The following is a 20,114-nucleotide window of genomic DNA, read 5'->3' as shown; positions in this document are numbered from 1 at the left end:
GGCTACCCATCGGCTCCTTCGGCCTCTCACCCTGGTGGCAGGACCTGCCCCTGCCCCTTATCCTTCCCTAACATAAGGACAGAAAGAGGGAGGAAAGTGGCCATGAGGCTCCACCATCCCCATCTGACTGGGGAAGAGGGAAACACATGCTGTGTGCCTGGCTTTATGTGAGCATTTTACCAATTTTACTCTCATTTGATCCTCACAACAACCCTGGGAGGGAGGTACTGTTATTATTCTCATTTTTTACAGATGAGGAAACTGAGGCAGACAGGATCTCACAGCTAGGAAGTGTCTGAGGTTAGATTTGAATTCGGGTCTTTCTAACTCGGGGCTCAACCCTCTGTCCAATGTAAGGGATCTGAAACAGGATCCCAGCTCTGCTCCCCCTCCTGGTGGAATCTGTGCCTTGTGTTTGTGCCTTGGTTTCTCCTCTGGATAAGAAGATCTCTCCCTACACTCTCAGAGCCCAGCCCTGATGCCTTGGGTCTCCCCCGACTGTCTCCTTTGGCAGCAGAGTGCCTGGGATGGTGGAGCCTCCCATGTCCTGTGCAGGTGAGTCTGGGAGTTTCCTGGAGCAGGGATGATCTGCTGTCCCCTGGCTGCAGACGGTCTACACTTCCTGGACTTCCTCACAACCTAGCTGAGGGCAGGGCTGGGTGCCCAGGAGGGAGGCTCAGAACCCTGGACAGCAGCTGGCATGGCCTGGGCGCAGGGCCCAGAGGAAGGGGCATCACTCCTCCAGAGACAGCATTGCTTTCCTTTTTATTCAGTTGTTTCACAGCTCTACAGGCAAACAACGCCTTCTCGCCTGCCCTGCACCCACCCTGTGCCCGCACTGTGCCCATGCTGTGCCCTCCATGGTCCCGCCTGCTGGCCGCTAGTTGCAGTAAGTCTCCAGCTGGTAAAGGGAACAGATACTGTTGCAGCATTGCTCGACGATGCCACGCTTCTGCAGCTGGTACTCAGGGGGGAAGGGCAGCTCTTCCCCTCCGGCCTCACCCACTGGCAGGGAAGAAGGGGTGTGGGGTGAGGAGGGTGCTGCCGTAGCCCCAGCAAGCACCATTGCCCTCATGTTATAGAGGAAACTGAGGGTCAGGGGGTGGTAACTGGCACAGGGCATAGAGCTGGGCAGGGAAGAGTTGGGATTCATGGAGGCAGGAGGGGATGAAGGGACAGGGAAGCCTCCCCCTCCACCACCACCCCCCATCTTCTGGGCTTGTTCTCACAGAACAGGAGAGAAACTAGGGGAGTAATATCTGCAGGGAGAGGACAGGAAATCTGGGGGGTTAAGCAAGATTTCTATATGGAAGATCCATGAGGAGTCAGGTGACTTGGCATCTCACTGTGTCTCCAGAAAAAATTCACTAAGCCTCTTTAGGAAAGCTTCCCCATCTGTCATACTGAGCTAGTAATTCCTGCAAAGGGCTAATTAATGGGGGAGGGGGTGCCTTAAAGTCAGGTGTGACTCTACATCCTGGGAATATCTCTCTCCCTGAGTCATTTGAAGGGGCTCCTGGGATTTGGGTCCCCCTAAGCTTGGGAGGACAGAGCTAGGGACAGGAACCTGAGACTGGGGAATGTGGGGGCCAGCAGGAGGGCTCCCTCCAAAGTGCAGAAGCTCTAGATGACTGTGATTGACAACCCGATTTTTTGCCTCATACCTGAATGCCCAAAGAACCTTCAAGGTCTGAGGGACAGGGATGGGTTGGGGATGAGGGTTGGCATACTCACACAGTGGCTGCTCAGCATCCCGGCGTGCTTTGGGAGTATAGAAGAAGCCCCTCTCCCCACACACCAGGTACAAGGCCTCCACCAGGTGTGAGCCACATAGATGTTGGTTGACCAGGGCCTCACCCGCTGGTGGGGTGGACAACGCCAGCAGGGCTGTCAGGGACAGGGCAGCCAACCAGGGAGCCATGTCAAGCCCTGGGGGTAGAGAGAAAGGCTCATGTGGGTAGAGAGGGAGGATCCCCCAGGAGCAGCAGCCCCACTAACCCTCTCTCTCCAGACTTCCCCACAAAGATCTTGTTGAATTAGATCCACAGAAATAAAGGGACCTCAGAGGACACCAGCATCCTCATTCTACATAGGAAGACATGGATATAGAGGGGGCATAGCACCTGTCTGAAGTCACAGAGGGGCCAGACTGTGGGACAGAGAGGGGACCCTGACTTCCATGAGCACAGAAAGAGGCCTCCTTCACTACCAGAAGCTGCCTCTGTCAGGGAACTCTCAGGGAGCAGGTCAGTCAGTCTTGCTGTGTGACTCTGGGCAATACCTCAGCTCTCTGGGTCTCAGGCCTTCATGAGAGGTATGGGGCTTGGACTCAGAGGTCACCAAGTCCCTTCTGATACATTTAGAAGGTGAGAGGAATTTACTTCCCTGCTTCTGGAGACAGGTGGAGACCCTGGAAAAGCCCAAGGTGGAAAGGACCTGGAACTTCCCAAAGAGCTGCCTCTGTCTCCTCCTCCAGCCCTAAACGGGCAGCTGTGGCTTAGAAGGAGAGAGGACAGATGCTGGGACTTCACCCTGCCCATGGCCCCAGCCACCCATGGATGCCTGACTTCTCGGCTTCTTGGCTCCCCGGCTTCCCACAGACTTACTCAGAGAAGAGACAGGTGAGAAAAGAAGATGGAGCTCTGTGATCTCAGGCTGCTGCCAGCCCCTGGACGTTTGCTGCTTTTAAATGGTGCTGGGTCCCGCTGTCTGAGCGAGACTGGGTGCTGACTCCTCTCCTCTGGCTGGGCCAGCACCCCAGCTTTTGCTAACTGGGCTCATTAGGGCTCCGGAGTGGGACACAGGGGGATGGTCACCAGATGGTCCGAGGCCCAGTCTGGCGTTTCCGGATCATTTCCCCGCTCTCCTCAATAACAGCTGAGGTACCTGGCTTAGCAGGGACCTTGAGAAGCAGGTAAAGTGGCTGTTAATGAGCAGGGCTAATGAGGGACTGGTGGGCAGAATGTGCCAGAGGAGCTGTCCCTCCTGACAACGCTCAATGGAGACCTAAAAGTAGGGCCAAGAGGAGACGCACATGCCTCCCCTTGCGCCCCTCCACCCTATTTCCCTGAAGTTGTTGCTGACATGGGGTAAGGACTCAGTGAGCCAAGGCATGAGGTTGGGGGGAGCAGGAGCTGGAACCTAGAATCCAGGAGCTGTTATGTTTCCAAGGGGCTTCATTGTCTATGAGGAAACAATCCCAGAGAGAGGTGTGGCTTTCCTGGCCTCAGGCAGGGTCAGGTTCTGATCGCTTCTGCTCCCTTTAGAGGAGGATGGGGGGTACCCGGGGCCCCCTTCAGCATCTTCTTCCTGTTGGCAATGGGCCGAACAGTCCTTCTCCCTCCCCCTGGGCCTAGATACATTGGAGGAAGGAGAAGGCCCCCCAGACCCTGACAACTCAGTCCAGGGCATTTCTCCTGGTCAGTGACATCCATTCTGCAGCTGCCCTGATTCTCCTGAGCAAGAGGATCCTGGAAGAAGGGCAGATCCCTCATGGAAATGGGGTGCCCAGGGCCCTCCTCTCCTCAGCCCAAGGATGGGCTCCAAAGGCGGAGCTGCAGCCCCCTCTGTTGACCATCCGGGAGAGCTTGCAGGGGGATGATCAGGGGCTGAACAGCCTTCAAACCCCCTTCCAGCCTGGAGATCTCCTCCCCAGAGGCTCCTCTCAAGCCAGAGAACTGGGACCAACATCGGTGGAGAGATGAAAAGGGGGTGTAAGAAAGGGTCGAGGCAGCCCCTGGCTCTGCTTTCGTCACCACAATAAGGACTGTGACAGTGTGAATCCATGCAGCTCTTTACCTACACTATCCTGTTTGGTTCTCTCTGAGGCTGCTTCCGAACTGCACACAGTTGCTTTAGACTGGGAGCTCCAGGCTGAGCTTTTCTTTGTATCCCCAATGGCTAGCAGAGTGCCTGCACATAGTAGGCATTTAATAATCGCTTGACTTGACTTGATTCAGAAAGGTTCAGGGGCTACAAAGCTAGCATGTATCTGAATCAGGATTTGCACTCAGGTCTTCCCAACCCCAGGCCCCATCAGTCTGTCCACTAGGCCCTCTGTCAGTCTGGGGTGGGTTAGGATCCCAACTGGGCCACTGACTAGGCCTCAGTTTCCCCATTTGAAAAATGAAGGGGTGAACCCGTGTGATCTCAAAGTCTCCTTCGAGTTCTAGCCAGACCTCTCATGCCCAAGGGCCTGCCCAGAAAGAACCCAGGAGCCTGCCATTCTACCACTGTCCACTGAAGGGTGAGGGGAGGCCAGGGAGGGGTGGTGTGGTTCTGGCAAAGCTGGATGGAAGCCAGCCTTGAGGGGCTGGACATTGGGCCATGGAGGGTCCTGAGGGGCTCCTGTTCACTGGCACTCGGAGAGAGCCCAAGGACGAGGAGCTGTCCCGCAGGGTGTCATGCTGTCTCAGCCAGCAGGTGCACAGAGGGGTTGAGCATTAGGGGGCTGCCCCAGAATAAAGGAAATTTTCAGAGCCAGGCTGCTGGTCAGGAAATAGACTGTGGCCTTTATTGTCAATGATCAGTCATGCAGGAACCGCCCCCCCACCCCCAGCAGAAGCAGCAGCCCTACCCCAGGGACCTACCGAAGTGGGACCCTTTGGACCTAAGGAGAGCCAGAGAAGACAGATGGACACACCCACACACAGTAGCAGCAGCGACAATGAGCTCCCCAGCCCAATGCACCCAATAACCCCAAGAAGACTGAGACCCCCCTAATCGGCTCCACTTCAGCCCCTCAATTTAAACAAAGGGAGGAGGAAGGGCAGGGGGCAGTGAGGGCAGGGAATTGGGAGTCCTGGGTCTGGACACTGGCATGGAGGCCGGAGGCCGAAGTGAGGGAGAGGATCACCCCGTTCCATCTCAGCAGGGCCACGCTCAAGGACTGGGCCCCAAAGACCAGTGTTCTTTAATATCTCGGGCCTCCAGGAGGGGAGGGCTTCTGAAGACCAGACTCCCCACTAAGCTTCTCTCATTTTATATGGGGCTGGGGGCAGGGTTTGTGCTCAGCCTCATTCAGTGGAAAGAGCCCAGCACTGACTCCCACCTCCACTTGGGCTCTTAGATCAATTCTCTTTTTTCCTGGGTTTCCCCTGCCCACAAAGACTGGGGTGGGCCCTAGGGTGACCGCTCAGCTCTGAATCCTCAATCCCCAGGGAAATGCTTTCCTTCTAACAGCCCTAGGGGGAGGGGCAGTGCAAGGACAATTGTCCCCATTTTCCAGAAGGGGTAAGTGACATGCCATAAGGGTCAGGGCAGGGATCTCAATTCAAATCCTCAAACTGAATGTCCAGGGTTCTCTAGACCAGGGTGGGTGCTCACTGTCGTCCCACCAGCCATTTCCCTGACTCCCACTACAAACACTGCCTCCGCTGCCTAGACGCCAACCTTGGGGATCCATGAGATGGGGTTGGGGAGACAAAGCAATATGCCAGGTCCTGGGCAGAGATGGGGAGAGACATTGGGTGAGGCGGCTGAGGCGGTCAGGGTGCCTGGGCATTAGCTCATAGCGTTGAGAGCATGGGCCAACAAGTGAAGCTCATCCTGGACCCCTTGCAGCGAGCGCCTGATCTTCTGGGGGTTGTCCAGGACCTCGATGCCCAGCGTGTAGGGGTCAAACTTCACAGAGTAGGGGCGGCGAATTCGAGTCGAGTAGCTCCTGGGGACACACAGAGGGAACAGAGACCCGGGCACCACAGGTCAGGAGGGGGATGGGCAAGGGCTTCGAAGTGTCCCAGAGCAGACCCTGGGCAGGACAGGAAGTCACCAAACCTCTTGTCAAGAGAAAGGAGGAAGGGAAAAGAAAATGAGCATTCATGGGGTGTCTGCTGTGTGTCAGTGAAGCGAGCAGTTATCTTACCCCCATTTTACAGTGAGAAAACTGAGGCTGGTTAAGTGGTGACTTGCCCAGGGTTACCCACTGTCTGAGGCCAGCTTTCAGGCCTGGTGCTATAGCCACTGAGCCTGGAGTCTCTTAAGCACTTGGGGAAGGGGGGACAGACTGGTGAGAGATGGGCTGCCCAGGGTGGCCTTTTCCAGGGAGAAGGAAGGGATCCTTTCTGGTGAGGCTCTGTATTCAGATCCCCTGTACCCTGTCCAGCTCCTACTCCCCTGGCACCCCAGACTGCTCACTACCCCCTCCCTAGTGGCCCTGCTCAGGCACCCCAACCTCATCACCCCATGCCAGGGCTCGCCCTCTGGCCAGGCCAACAGTGAGGGTTCCGGGGCCCCTGGCTGGAGTCCAGGCTTCTGAGAAGCCTGTTGGTGTCCATGCCAAAGCCTGCCAGGCCCCCCCACCCCATTTCCTACCGGAGCTTGTCTTTGGCATCGCTAAAGCTCTCTGACACGAAGTAGACAGGCTGGTAGGTTTGGTCCTGGTACGGCTGAACAGAGGCAGCATCAGGGTCAAACTCCCGGATCTCTGGCTCCTCAGACAGGGAGTGCTAAACAGAAGACCTAGATGTCACCTTACCCCTTCCCCAGTGACTGTGGACACCGCCCCCTGCCCTCTCCCCATTGACTGTAGGCACTGCCCCTTGCCCCCTCCCTACTGATTGTGGGCCATCCTGGGTGGAGTCAGACCAGAGTCCAGGTGAGGGAGGAAACAGGCCTAAGAGGGGAGGTGGTTGACCTGGGGTCCCTGGCTCAGCCCTCAGGCCCCTGGCTCTCTATTTTGGCCTCTCCCCCAGGGCCTCCCAGACCATCGGTGAGTACACAGGAAGAAGCTTCTTCCTAAAGGGGACCCACTAGCACCTCCCTCAGGAGTGAGGGGCCCCCAGAGCTGAGTGTGGGAAGGATGCTCCTCCCCAAAAGGTGGGCTGGTGCCCTTCAAGCCCTTTGCAGGCCCGTCTGCCACATGGGGAAGCCTCGTCTGAAGGAGACGGCCTGGCAGGGTCAGGTGTCCCTACATCTGAGTATGAACCTGGGGAAGGTCCCCAGAAGGCTCTGGTCCTAAGCATGAAGGATTTGTTTGCAGATCACTGACTGTAGACAGCTGAGCTGTGGGAGGGATCCAGGGAGTCTCTGTCCCGGGGCAAGGCCAGTTTGGGAAGTCTAGTGCAAAGTGGGGTTCAGTTTAAAATAGTCCCCGAGTGCCGTAGAGGGAAGGGGAAGGGATGGTCTGCCACAGAGCCTCCTTCCTGGTGTGACACTGGTCATCTTCCAAGGGACTCCTGGAGGGCAGCAGGCCTGGTTCCCCCACCTCAGCCCCTCTGCCTCTGGAGGATCCCACATGGCCCCAACCTCCAGCTTCCCTGGGAAGCCAGAGCCCCCAGGACCAAGGCAGGGTGAGGAGAGCTTCAAAGAAGGGAGGAAAGCTTCATGTGCAGAGAAGCTGGGAAGATGTAGACTTACAATGAGCTCCCCGTAGGAGGACAGGAGGCCAGCGCCATAGGCTTTGACCTCTCCATTCTGTTTGCAGAGCCCAAATTCCACCGTGAACCAGTAGAGCTGGGAAAGGAGATGCCCCAGACACTTGTTGGGCTCCTGTTCTCCATCCCGTGGGACCCCCTCCCCACCCCTACTGTTCTGCCCTCAGACTCAAGGCTCCCTGTAGGTAAAGGTCTGTTTCCCCCCTGCCTCCTTTATCCCTCAAAGGAAACCAGGAAGAAGCCCTTGTGAGAGTGTACTGTGTACCCACATCTTTGACTTCTTATGCTAGAGAGGAGGGAGCAGGAACAGCCCTGGGCCCTGCCCTCAAAGGGCCTCCACTGGGACCAACTTTCTCACTCTGGGAGTGTAGATATGGACGTAACTTTTCTATGAATTGATTTGCAGAGTGGAAAGAGATTCTAGTTGAAATTATGCCCCCCCCCTCCCAGTCCCCAAACATCATCCAGAAGCCAGACCCTCCCCACTCACCCATAGCAACCTCCATGACACATCCCAGCCCCTGCCCCCTGGTCAGGCAGACCTACCGTGGATAACTTCTCAATCTCCTCATCGGTGGCACCCAGGGAGGCCAGGCCAATATCCTGAGAAGGGGGAGGCAGAGGATGACATGAGGCCAAGCCCAGGCCTGATTCGTCTGGGTCACTGCCTGCTTCTCTCCTCCCCTCTGGCTATCTCCCCCTCCAAACATCCTCGATCTTGGAAAAGTGCCCAGGGGTCACTCCAAATGCCAGGCAGGCTGTGCCAGGGTGGTGGGTATGAAAGCCAAGAGGGGAAGACTCACCTGGGAGAACTGGGCAAAAGTCCTGTCTGCCAGCATGGGCACGTGCCCCAGGAGCTCATGACAGCAGTCCCTGTGCCCAGCAGCCGTAGGTGCCCGGAAGGCAAAGGAAGGAGCAGATAGTAGTTGACGAGATGCTGTGGACACAGCCAGTCTGTCCCTGGGACGTACCTCCCTATCCTCTGCCTTGGACTGGCTGGCCCCAGAGATGGCCCCTCCTGTAATCTTAGCCCCACTTTGGGGTCCCCTCCCTCCCCAGGAAGCCTCTGCCTCACATTCCAAGCTCTCCACCATGGCCTTGACTTCCCAGTCCTATCCCACATGGCTTGCTGTACCCAGAACACCTCCTCTCTCCTTAACCAACACCAGACCTCCACAGAAACCCAACCTCCACAGAAGCCCAACCTGCTTGCCAGGAAGCCTTCCTTGAACCCATGGGTCTGTGACAAATGTCCCCTTCAGAGGGTGGAAGGTTGCCTCCTGAGGCATTTACCCTAGGTGCTTCCTTTAACTGGGGAGTCTCACCCCATCCCCACTGGGTGCCAGGGGAAGGGGGCTTGGTCCCACCCACACTTTTCCTTTTGCCCAGCACCATGTTCTGCTAAGCATCCCCAGAGTTTAAGAGTTTGTTTGATAAAACTGAATGAAATTGGTCTTCTTCTGCACCCCATTCCCAGCCCAGTCCTAGACCAAGAGAAAGCATTCACTAGGTGAATGTGAGAAAGATATGTGACTCTCTGGGTCTTGGTTTCCCCATCTGTCACACAGAGTAAATCCTCCCCGTGAAGGGCTGAGGAGATTCTGGTTTGAGTGGGGTGTGGTACACCTGGAATGGTATGAAAGGAGGCATTATCCTACCTCCAGGGAACACAGGTCCCTCCCTGGGCCTTCAGGAGCTCCTGTAGAATGAAGCACCCAGAGCCAGAGAGGGTGGGGTCAGAGGGGAGGCCCATGAGGTATCCCTCAAGCCTGCTCTGGGATTCCAAACAGAACCAACAGACAGACTTCGGATGGGCATGGGGTGGTGGGAGCCCAGAGAGAGTCCTGACAGCCCCTACTCACGGCTCTGGTGAGTGCATGGGAGATGACGCATGGCGGATATATTGGGTGCACTGGAACACCCTGAAGGCCAGGCTGGACAGGAAGTCTCGGGCAGAGAGCAGGCCAGCCACTGGCCGCAGCTGGAAGCCCGTCCTCTCTAGAACAGCAAGAAGGAATGGGCTGAGAGCTGAGGCACAGTGGCCCTGCTCCCAAGGTCCTCATCACATCCCTGGGCCAGCAAGGATGAGCTAGATCCCTCTATTCTTGTCTCCTCCCCACCCCCACCCCTCCCCAGCTCCACCAGGACACTCACCTCTGGGTCTCCACTCTATCAGTGATATTTCCACCTTTGAGCCTTTGCCCCACCTGGCCTTGCTCTCTCTCCACTCCCTACCCTAGCTCACCTCTCACCTTCCCCAGAGGCTTCCCTTGGGTTACTCTGACCCACACTGACCTTCCCCTTCTTGGGACTCCTGAGACTCAGATCTTCTCCCAGCCCTTGGAAGCCCTCTCTTCCTGCCTCTGGACATTTGCCTCCCTCCCATGGGCTAAGGTCTGTAAGGGGCCCCAGGAGGCAGACTGGCCCAACTAGATGGGAAGTGGAGTCAAGTCCTACTCATTCTCAGGCCAGAAGACCCTTCCCTCTGTGCCCACCTGGCCCCAGCTACCCCCTCCACCCTTCCCCGCAAACTAGCCCCTGGGATTGCAACCCTACCCTTCAGAAATCGGGATACATCTTCGAGCTGGGGAATGCTATTCTCGCTGTAGCCACAGGACCTTTCCAGCAGCTGGAAGGCCTCCAGATGTTCCCGGCAAGCATGGGTAGGATACAGACTCTTCAGGGTGGTGTAGACTTCTCTCCTGGGGAAGAAGGGATAAAGGGGTATGAGCCTGGGGAGTCCCAGGGAGCCCAGACAGGTGCTCACCAGGTGAGCCCTGCTTTATATAAACCTGTGGTATGTAAAACAGAACAAAGGAGCCTGCATCTGCGGCATGGGTGCTTCTCATCCATTTACAATGAGATTCTAGATATCAACTAACTACCAACTTCTCTTGTAGAAGGAGAGGAAAAGCTGGGGCAAAAATGATGAGAGGAGGCAAGAATGAGGTTAATTGGGCTCTCCTCACCCACCCACCCATCCATCTATCCATCTACCCATTCATTTTTCCAGTCATCCATCTATTTATTCATGCCTCACACAAGTACTTTGCACTAGGAGATCCGGCTCCTCATCTCCTACCAGGGCCAGTTTCCTTACCAATTCCCCACCCTCTTCTAAACCGTCCTTCAAGGCCCAGATTCTCCAGAAAGATTTCCCTGACCTCTTGTCTTCCCTTGAACACCGTTATTTGCCTTCTGGCCTCACAGAGCACAGTCTTCAGGGCTGAAGGCCCTTCCTTATCACCCCAGCTGCTCATGTCCTTCCACCCTAAATTACTATGCCCTTGTTTTGTGTTGACTTATCAGGGCTCATTGTCTCCACTGAAGAGGGTACGATGTTGTGTCTTTGCTATCTGAGCTCTCTCCAGGCAGGGATCTTGTCCTGTCTAGGTCCTAGTGCTGGGTACCCATGAAGCACCCAATAAATCCTGGTAGTTTCATCTCCCCACGATGTGCCCTCTAACTCCCAGAGTCGGTGACAAAGACCCTGAGAGACCGCCAGCCCCACATCTTTTTGACTGTTTCCAAACCGCACCAGAGGCCTCTCCTCACAGCTGGGTTTCTTTTCTCCAGCTTGCTCCCCCTCCTCTCCCTTGACCTCTCCATGGGCTGCTCAGTCTTGTCCTTACCAGGTGGCGATCTCCTCTCCTGTGTACTCCACACGGGGGATCGGCTCTCCACTGAAAGAGCACAGGGTTAGTTTGGTCTTCTCCACATCCCCCAGCAAAGCTCTCCAAAGTCAAGGCCCCCATTGGACCAGACGGCCTCTAAGACCCTGCGCCCTAGTCCCCTGGCTCAGGCATTCAGGCACACAGTTAGCAAAGGCAGTGAGCGCTTGTATGGTGTACAGAACGCTGGTCCACCACATCTCAGTTGTGTGACCTGCTAAGAGCCTCCCTGTGCAATGGATAAGCACAGTACAGGAGGCTAAAATGAGATCCTGGCCTTGCACATGGCTCTGGACATCCCCTTGGGAGGAGTCTCCAACTCTGTGTGTATCACTGTCTAAGGTCAGCCTGTCTTAGACCCTAGCCTGGCCGCTCTACATGGCTATGATGTGACTCTGGTCTCTGATCGGTGGTGGAGGGAGATTCTCAGGTGTGGGGTCCCTGGGAGTGGCGATTGGGCAAGGAGGAGGGGGGTGGGAGGGGATGGCTTACTGCTTGTATTGGAAAGCAATCTCTGCTATTGCCTTCCTCCGCTGGCGATAGACCTGGTCAGAAAATCCCTGCAAAGGAGGTTTGATGGAGGGAGTGGTCAGCTCGCCGGCTGGAACACTGTGCCCTTGGTTGTCTCCCCCTCCCCCGTCAAGGGGCTGACTCACTGGGTGGCCTAGGTCCAGGTCAGGGTCAAACTTGGTGACCAGGTGGTGGCATTTGTCCAGCTCGGAGATCTTTCTGGGAAACCAGTGAACTTCACAGAAAAGAGATTTGATTAATCCCACAGGGCCACTCTCTGGTGGACAGAACATCAGCCTCAAGAGGCAGATACTGTCTCTCCGAACTGTGTGGCTCTCTATCCCTACCAGTTGGATAGAGCAAGGGTGGCCCAACTCGCCTAGGTAAGAACAGCTCCCATCCCTAGGGCACTGATCTCAGGAGCCCTGGAGGAGCTGGGGAAGGCAAGCACCTTTCTCTCCAGGAGCTGTCTGAGTACTCCCTTCTCTGCAAAGGAGGCCTCCCTTCCCCTACCCCGCATCTCAGCCTGAGGGCTGGGGGACACAAGGTCGATCCTTCTAAGACTCCCCCTGCAGCACTGCAGTCTCTCCCAAGGGCCAGGGAAGGAAGGACCCCCAGGCACTGCTGAAACGGCAGGGATCAGGTTTGAGAGTCTGTGAGAGGCTCCTGCGGTAGAGGGCCCAGATTGCCACCTCCACCCCTGGTGCAACCAGCAGGGGGCAGGACACTGCCTCCACTGTGAAACGTTCCTCATCTCCCAAGGGGTGACCTGAAGAAATCTCTTTGAAACAGTGAACTAATAACAGAAGCACGAAGTTATGGGACAACAGGAGCGAGACAGCCAGAGCACAAACCTTCCAGTTGGGGCTTTCTGGGGACAGTGTAACAGTATAACCCTTCTGTCCTTGCCCCCCTCTCTTCTGACTAACCCAGAGGAAGGAGGAAGGGAGGGAGGGAGTGAGGAAGGGAGAGGAGGAAGGAGGGAGGATGGAGGGAGGGCGTGCACCCAGCTGGGAGCCCCTGCTCTTGGGACGCGGGTGCGGATGGGAGCGAAGGACTCACTCTCGTCTTCCTGGGCGCTGCGCACCTCATCCGAGACCCTCCGGACAGAGCTGAGCAGAGTGCCCAGGTCACCTCTGCGGACCTCACAGCGGACAAAGTATTCGAGCTCCGACGCCCCTTCCTTCGGCTTCCTGTTCGCCCTCGTCTCCAGGTGGTGGATTTTGGCTTCGAACGTCTCACGAAGGGAAATAGAAGAGGCTGAGGTCACAGAACACTTTCCAGCCCCCTCCCACCTACTCTTCTCAGCTCACCAGGGTGGGGTCACTGTCCTGCTGCAAGGAGGAGCCCCCGGTCCACCACCCGGACCTCAGTTTCCTCCTCTGTGTAATAGGTAGAATAACCTGCTCCTGGCCCCTTCTACGGGCAGTTTTGGGATTTAGCTCTGGAAAGTGGGTGAGGCCATCCTGGTTGTTTTACAGGACAGGAAGCAGAGGCCCCCAAAGGAGAAGGGACTTGCCTATAAAATGACCCCAGAAGATCACATTTTAGGTGGCACTAAGGATTTCTAAGAGGCTCCACAAATATCTCATGTGATCCCTGCAACATTGTGGGGGAGAGTTTAAGTCCTATTGTTAGCCTCATTTTACAGATAAGGAAACTGAGTTTGGAGGTTGGATTTAAACTCAGATGATCCTGATTCCAAGCCCCTGGGTGGCCAGTAAAAGGAGCTGGAGAACTAGAAAGTGTCAGTCACCAGTGGGGGGTGGGAGGCCAGAGTCCCCAACTATGCTGAGTGGAGTCCTGCCTGTCTCTGCTCCCTCTGCCTCTGGAGACTAATAGCGACCCCACCCTCATTGCTCTGGCACTCTCAGGTTGACAAAGCCTTCCTCACAATGGCCCAAACTTCATTATCCCCATTTGACAGAGGGGAAACTGAGGCTCAGAGGTGACTGAGTTGCCCACTGTGGTCTCAGAGCCAGAGTCCATACCCAGGTCTCTGCTGCTTTTGGGACTGGGCTCTTTCTACCATGGGGTCTGGCACTACTAAAGAATGAGCTGACCTCCCACCCAGGGAGATTTCCTCCTGCACTTACAAGCAGTGAGGGCAGGAGGGGAAACCAGGGGTTGAGCTCAGGGAAGCAGGAGAATAGACCGAGAAGCCTGGATTGGAAGTCAGAACACCTGGGCTACCTGTATGACTTTGGCAGATTCCTTCCCCCATGAGCCTCAGTTTCCCTCTCTGTAAAAGGGGCAGGTTGGTCATGATAGTCTCCTCTAGACCTGTCATTTGCTAGTAAACTGGACACCAGCTTACCTTGTGGTAGTTTTGAAGGGGCACAGAGTCCACTGCTTTGGCTCCCACCCCCCAGCTCATCTAGGCTGCACCCTTCCTCCCACCTGCCGGCATTCATCATATCAATCCCTGATTAATTTGACAGCCACTATCCCATTAGCTGCTCTGATCACACACAGGGCCTGTGGCTGACCGGCAAATGTCATTACAGAGGGGGAGGGGGGACGGGGCTGATCTGTCCACCAGCCTCTGCCACCTGCACAGCCCGAGGCTGTGGGATCGATCCCTGGCTTCTGCTGCCCACCCAAACCCACATGCAGATACACACGTTCTCTCTCCCTCTCTCCCTCACACACACATACACACTCACACACACAGACATACATGGTCTCTCTCTCCCTATCCCTCCCTCCCTCTCTCTCTCTCACACACACTCTTACACACAGATACACACACATAAAGACACACTCACACACATGTACAGACACATACATACTCTCTTACACACAGATATTCACATATACTCACATACAGACATACAAAGATGCACACAGAGACAGACACACATGCAGACACACATACTCTCATTCACATATTCACAGACATATATAGACACACAAAGACATATACTCTTACACACACGTACAGACACACATATACTCTCTTACACACATACTCACATACACAGACACACACAGACACACATCCCTTTTCTCCCTTTCCAACCTGTCTCACACCCCCAGAGCCTCCCTCCAACCCTGAGAGGTGAGGGTTGCCCCCCTTCCCACCCTCAGAGGATCATGATGGCTCAGAGGATGGATGGATGTCTGTCCAGCCAGCCCTGGGAGCCAGGGAAGGAAGGAAGGAGGGGTCAGTGTAAGCACTGTCTTGTCCACTTACCAGCAAACAGCTCTGTGAAATCCTTCATCCAATTCCCATGAAGCCTTTTCTTCTAGACCCCCAGCTCCCAGGCAAAGCCCTCATACTTCCCCCCTCCCAGAGAAGCCTCAGTCAGTGGAGCCCGAGACTTAGAGGAGCTGAGTTTGAATCCCAGGTCTGCTATTTGTGGGCTGCATGAATTTGGTCAAAAGGATTCTCATCCTGGGCCTCCAGTGCCTGAGAGGAAGGAGCTGCTTTGGCTGACCTGCTAAGTCCCTCTCATGCCTAAACTGGCCATCCTCTGCTCTGATAGCCTTCCACTCCCCTGGCCATGGCCAGACCCCAGCTATGACCACAGACCTCCTCCAGACCAGGCCCCTCCCAGGCTGATCTGAGCTCATCACAGAAGCACATAGCCACCGGTGCCCAGCTCCCACTGGGCCAATGGGAGCCCCCTAACCTCTCACCTCAAACACTTTCAGGGCCCGGGACAATGATGTGGACTTGGCTGCCTTCAAGGTGAAGAAGAGGTTGAGGAGGGCTTTCCCATCCTTCTCCTCAAAAACGATGGTGTCTAGGGGGTCCCCAGAGGCCTCGGCTGCCGCTGCTGCTGCCGCCGCCACAGCTGCTTCTCTCTCCTTGCGAGCATCTTCAATGAGGCTCTGCCGCCTGCCAATGAACCTTGGAGACTAGACCAGAGGTGGGGTGGGGTCAGCAGCGCAGTGGGCTCCAGCTCCTGCCCCCCTTGGACACCGGGGTAGAAATCCAACATCTCAGTGGGCCAAGTGGGGATGAGCTGAATCACACCTGGGGTGTTCCTTCCACCTTGGATTCTGTGGTCAGAGCTCCCCAGCCCAGCCTGGGGAAGGGTTGGGTCCCAGGGATCTGGGCAGTGCACACTCTCCTCTACCCCTCATAGTATGGGATGAGCCAGGAGTCAGCTGCCCTAGGGACCCAAACAAATCCATTTGGGGCTCTCCATGGTCTAGCTGGGCCATCTACACTGGCCAAAGCAACCAGTTGGTGGCCTGATCTCTCGCTCACTTTGGGCTTCTCAGATACTGCTTCCAAATCCATGGTGTTGAGCGACCAGAGTGGCAGATGGGCATGATTGTTAGCTTCCTAAACCTTCACTCCATGCCTTGGTCTCCCCACCTCAGGATCCACTCTGTCCACCTCTCCAGGGGTACAGAGGTCTAAAGAGAGTTAGTTGCCCATGAATAGATGAGGCAGGGACCTCCCCGGGAGTCTGCTCACTGTTGTGTGGGATGAAAGGATCCTAGGGCAGGGAGGGACCCTCCGGGAGGGACCCTCCCCTCATTTGGCAGATGAGGAAACTGAGGCTCAAGGAGGTAGAAGGATTGGCCAAGGTTGCCCACATGGGAAGAGAGAGAGCTACCCAGTTGTCTCCCAGCTCTGCACAGCTGTGCTCCCATGAAGCTCTCTGTCCATGAAGGGAAGCCCTGGTCATTGAGAAAGGCTCCATCAAGAGCTGATACATTGTGCACCTAGTAGGATTTGCCAAGGCAGTCCTGTGAAGTGGCAGAGAATGGCCAAACCTTGCCCAGGGTCGCTCAACCCAGTTCAAAGGTCTCTCCTCTCTGCCTCAGTGCCTTGAGCAAATGAATCTGTTCCAGCATAGAATCCGTGTCCTCACCTCCCCACTTAACTAAGTAACCCATACAAGAGAGAGCTTTTCTTGCCAAATCTCCCTCCCCCTCCTCCTGGGCCCTGGAAGTCTGTGTCCAGACTCGGGGGCCTACCCAGCTGCGGAGGCACAGAGGAGTGCTGACAATGGATTACATGACTGAGTGCAGAAGATTGACTCTGAGGGGACTGTGACCATCTGGGCATCAGGAACATGAGCAGCCCTTGAGGACCCCCTTTCAAAATAAAACATCATTTCAGCCCCAGTCCTCAGCCAGTCCCTAACTGCATTAGCTGGGAAAGGGTGACAGCGAGAGGAAGGCTGGCTGCCAGCCCAGGGAGCTTCCAGCATGGGGAGTGTGTACCGTGCCCACAGGTGGTTGACCTAGCCTGCCCAGGGAGGTCGTGCTCAGCCTCACATCAGCTACCAGATTCAGAATAAGACTTGGAAAGGCGATCTGGGCATTCTTTCCAGGTCTCCTCTGAACATTTGGCAGTGAACCCCATGAGGGTCCTCATGCCCGAGGAGCCCACCTCTTCCCTCCATGCCCCCTCTGGGCCCCCTCAGAACTCCTCTGGCTTAGGGTTGTACACCTCACCCTTGAGGACCTGGCCCTTGGGCCAGCCTGGGGGAGGCCCTGCTCAGAATTAGGCTGTTGAGCTATGGAAGGGAAGGTCTGATTTCAGCTTCCGGTGGGTAGAATACAGGTGACCTACTCTCCCTTCCCATCTCTGGATCTCTGTCACCCCATCGGGCAAAGAATGATCTTGGACTGGCTGGGGTTTAGGGACCCCATCCAACCTGGCGTTCTGGGATCCTGGGCGTTTATGGAGGGACATCTCAGCCTGACCCCAAAGAACTGAGGAAAGAAGCTGTAGGACTCCTCCTGCTGTGTCTGCTGGTGGGCAGCATCAGCCACAAGTGACCTTTGGTAGAGTCTCCAAGATTCCAGCCTTGGGCCCCACACAAAGCAGCCACTTCTCTGTCCTCTGCTCAGGGGCCTCTCAGATGGCACCGCCTCACAGTGGGATTGTGGGAACGTTCCCCCCTTTATGAAATGAGGAGCAGATGAGCTCTCACTGGTTTCTTTCCTGACATTCTGAGGCTGTAGCTTCCAGGCCCTGAAGGTGGGGAATGGGGTTGGGGGACATGTCGACAGACAGGGGCTCCTCCCTCTGATCAGCACATGGAACAAAGGGACAGCCATGTGTGGAGTCAGCTAGGACTGGGTCAGTCAATGACAGAGCCTCAGGTGTCCTCCTGGCCAGCCTAGGAAAGGTTGGCCAAAGCCTCAGCTCAGGGACCCCTATGCCCCAGGGGCAGGCCCTGCCCACTCACTGTGTCTAACCTAAGGAGAGGAAAGGGGTCTGGCAGGGGCAGCAGGGCAGAGAAACCCTGGGCTTCCCAGGTCACTTAGATAAATCATCCCTTCATTCTGTGAAGAAAGCACTTCTGTTGTGTGCCAGGCCCGGCGTTGGCTGCTGGGCACACCAAGCCCTTGCCTATCTTAGATCCCAGACTTGGAATGCAAGAAGGGTACCCACCTCTACTGCTCCTTACCATAAAGCCCTAACCCCTAGAAGCTCGAAAAATCATTACCCCCTCCAATTGGCAGATGTGGAAACTGAGGTCCAGAAAGAATGACTTGTTGAAGCTTTCACAAGCGATGCCACCCTTGGGAAGGTTAGGACCAGCAGGACTCTGCCCGCTGTGCCACTTGGCTTCCCTGAGTCTTTCACGTACATAAGGGTTGGCATTCAGGACACTTGGGCTCTAGCCCCAGCCTCCAGCTTAGAGCTATTCCCTTCTCCTGTCTGGGCCTTGGCTTCCTTCTCTGTAAAATAGGGAGGGGGTTCAGACGACTCAATCTCTAAGGTCCCTTCTGAGTGGTCTATATAGCCTGGGATTCATGGGGCGCACACACACACACACACACACACACACACACACTCATACACATGAAATGTGACAGACACAGACCCCAGAGCCCAGGGGTCTCCCCTCACCACAATATGCACAATCACACAGACACACCCAGGCGCAGAGAGACACCCTCTGTCCCCTCTGCATCACCTTACATGGCCAGGCTCCCTGGGGCCCCAGGAGAGGGTCCAGGATGCAGCAGGTACCCTTCAGTTCAGCATCCCTAAGCCAGGGTGGGGTGGGGTGGGAAATAGAGCAACCCCCCCCCCCCAGGAGCAAGCTGTACCCCTTACCATAATGGCCTCAGCTTGTTTGGAATCCAACTCGGACACTGCCCTGCGGAAGCCCTTGCCCGGTGGCGTGGAGGTGTTTGGAGTGGGCATCGTGCCAGCCGGCTGTGTGTCTCTCGTCTGGGGTCTCCGTTGTTGACTCCCCTCTCGCAGACGGCCTCTTATAGGCAGGGCTGACGTCAAAGCCCCTTTCAGATCCCCCACTACCCCCCCACCACCACCTCTATGTCCCCCCTCCCTCCCTGGCTCTCTGGTTCTGCACTGCCTGAGGGAGGAAGGAGGAGGGAACCAGAGATGAGAGCAGGCTTCTGTTCTATTAAATCTAATTGCACCCAAGATTGCAGACACTCGCCTTTGGAAAACGAGTTATCTGCTTCTCCATCATCACCTCTGAATCATCCCCTGGTCCTGGAGAAAGCTGAATGAGCCAGCGCAGGGCAAAGAGCTTTGATCCTCAACCCCTGGCCCCTGCCTGCCAGCTACCCACCTAGGGACTGGGCCCCACAAGGACAGGGTTTGGACTTCTGCTCCCGGTCTGGCTTGGGACCAGATGTTGGAAGCCTGGTACTTAGGCCAGGTGATAGGTGCTGCTTCTCCTAGAAGGAAAAGGGGGAGACATTTCTGCAGACCCTTTTGGACATTGGGGTCTTGTGTTTAAATGCCCTGGGCCTCAGTTTCCTAACCCCTTCCCCTCCTGGCTCCCATTCCCAATGCCCCCCTCTCCAAGACATGGGTCCAATGAGGACATAGGCTCCCTTTCCCAGAGCTGCTTCCTAACTCTGGCCCAGGCAGAGGAGACAAAGGTGTCAGTTATTACCATTTTCTAAACTATTTCAGAGATGCTGGGTGACTTCCACAGGGTCTCCCAGCCAGTGGGCTTCCAGTCCTGGCCAAGGTTCTCCCATTGTACCATGTGGAATTCAAGACTACTCACGGAATGGGGAGAAACATCTCTATGCTAGAAGTGCCAAGGTCAGGGCTCTGGTCTCAGCCCTTCCTGTTCCCCACTGGGTGACTGACCATGTCTTCCCAGAGCCTGGCCTTCTGAAGAATGACTGACAATCCTGACTCTTTCCCTTCCAGGGTTCATTAGTGAAGGGGAATGGGGGCTGTCTCTCCACTGGAATGGTCCCATGATCTCCTGGACATCTCCATCCTTCTCCAGAACTTACATCCCTGGGGCCCCAAGACCACTGTGGGCATTCCCTGCCCACCTGTGTGGGTCCACTCGAAAACCAGCTCAGGATGCATCTTCACAGGGGCATTGAATGTGCTGTGGCCTGGAAATATGAGAGTGAATGAGTAGATGACCTCATCTCCTGGGAGCACCCCCACTGTGCAGGATGGGCATCCTCTGACCTCGCTGTCCTTCCAGAAGGCTTCCCCTTTCTCTGCTGACCACATGTCTTTCCCCAAAGGACTGGTTGCTGACCATACCCAGGCAATGGGAGGGAAGGGAGGATGATCCCCAGGACACTGGGGACACAGGACAGAACTCCTCCCCATCACTGACGGACATGCTGT

General features: G+C 55.9%; 2 protein-coding genes and 1 long non-coding RNA gene across 3 annotated transcripts; 1 reads left to right on the top strand and 2 right to left on the bottom strand.

Annotated features, from left to right (window-relative positions):
* Positions 1–746: 746 nt before the first annotated feature.
* Positions 747–4,393, bottom strand: INS (insulin). Its single transcript, XM_072639484.1, has 3 exons — positions 2,607–4,393; positions 1,735–1,929; positions 747–1,005 (listed from the first exon to the last, which is right to left on the bottom strand). The coding sequence occupies exons 2-3, from the start codon at positions 1,919–1,921 to the stop codon at positions 881–883; spliced, it is 312 nt and encodes a 103-aa protein (XP_072495585.1). The 5' UTR covers positions 1,922–1,929; positions 2,607–4,393; the 3' UTR covers positions 747–880.
* LOC140524742 (uncharacterized) lies at positions 1,888–3,799 on the top strand. Its single transcript, XR_011973824.1, has 2 exons — positions 1,888–2,246; positions 2,402–3,799. It is a non-coding gene; the product is annotated as an uncharacterized lncRNA (long non-coding RNA).
* A 98-nt stretch (positions 4,394–4,491) lies between the features above and the next one.
* TH (tyrosine hydroxylase) lies at positions 4,492–18,741 on the bottom strand. The gene is made up of 13 exons (XM_072639483.1): positions 18,594–18,741; positions 15,197–15,418; positions 12,617–12,791; positions 11,701–11,789; positions 11,537–11,604; positions 11,006–11,056; positions 9,930–10,075; positions 9,236–9,371; positions 8,177–8,246; positions 7,920–7,976; positions 7,357–7,452; positions 6,313–6,446; positions 4,492–5,662 (listed from the first exon to the last, which is right to left on the bottom strand). The coding sequence occupies exons 1-13, from the start codon at positions 18,681–18,683 to the stop codon at positions 5,503–5,505; spliced, it is 1,494 nt and encodes a 497-aa protein (XP_072495584.1). The 5' UTR covers positions 18,684–18,741; the 3' UTR covers positions 4,492–5,502.
* Between the last annotated feature and the right edge of the window lie 1,373 nt (positions 18,742–20,114).

The sequence above is a fragment of the Notamacropus eugenii genome, chromosome 2, assembly GCF_028372415.1.
Source record: "Notamacropus eugenii isolate mMacEug1 chromosome 2, mMacEug1.pri_v2, whole genome shotgun sequence".
NCBI lineage: Eukaryota > Metazoa > Chordata > Mammalia > Diprotodontia > Macropodidae > Notamacropus > Notamacropus eugenii.
The sequence above is the reverse complement of the archived record's forward strand: the minus strand, read 5'-3'. Positions and strand labels throughout refer to the sequence as shown.

Excerpts from the sequence above, each read along its gene's own strand:
- INS (XM_072639484.1), bottom strand. The coding sequence starts at position 1,921 with ATGGCTCCCTGGTTGGCTGCCCTGTCCCTGACAGCCCTGCTGGCGTTG. Across the intron at positions 1,006-1,734 it reads GGATGCTGAGCAGCCACTGT|TGGGTGAGGCCGGAGGGGAA; the intron begins GTGAGTATGCCA and ends CTTCCCTGCCAG.
- TH (XM_072639483.1), bottom strand. The coding sequence starts at position 18,683 with ATGCCCACTCCAAACACCTCCACGCCACCGGGCAAGGGCTTCCGCAGG. Across the intron at positions 10,076-11,005 it reads GGAGAGGAGATCGCCACCTG|GAGAGAAGTCTACACCACCC; the intron begins GTAAGGACAAGA and ends CTTCTTCCCCAG. Across the intron at positions 8,247-9,235 it reads CCCATGCACTCACCAGAGCC|GGACTGCTGTCATGAGCTCC; the intron begins GTGAGTAGGGGC and ends TGCTGGGCACAG.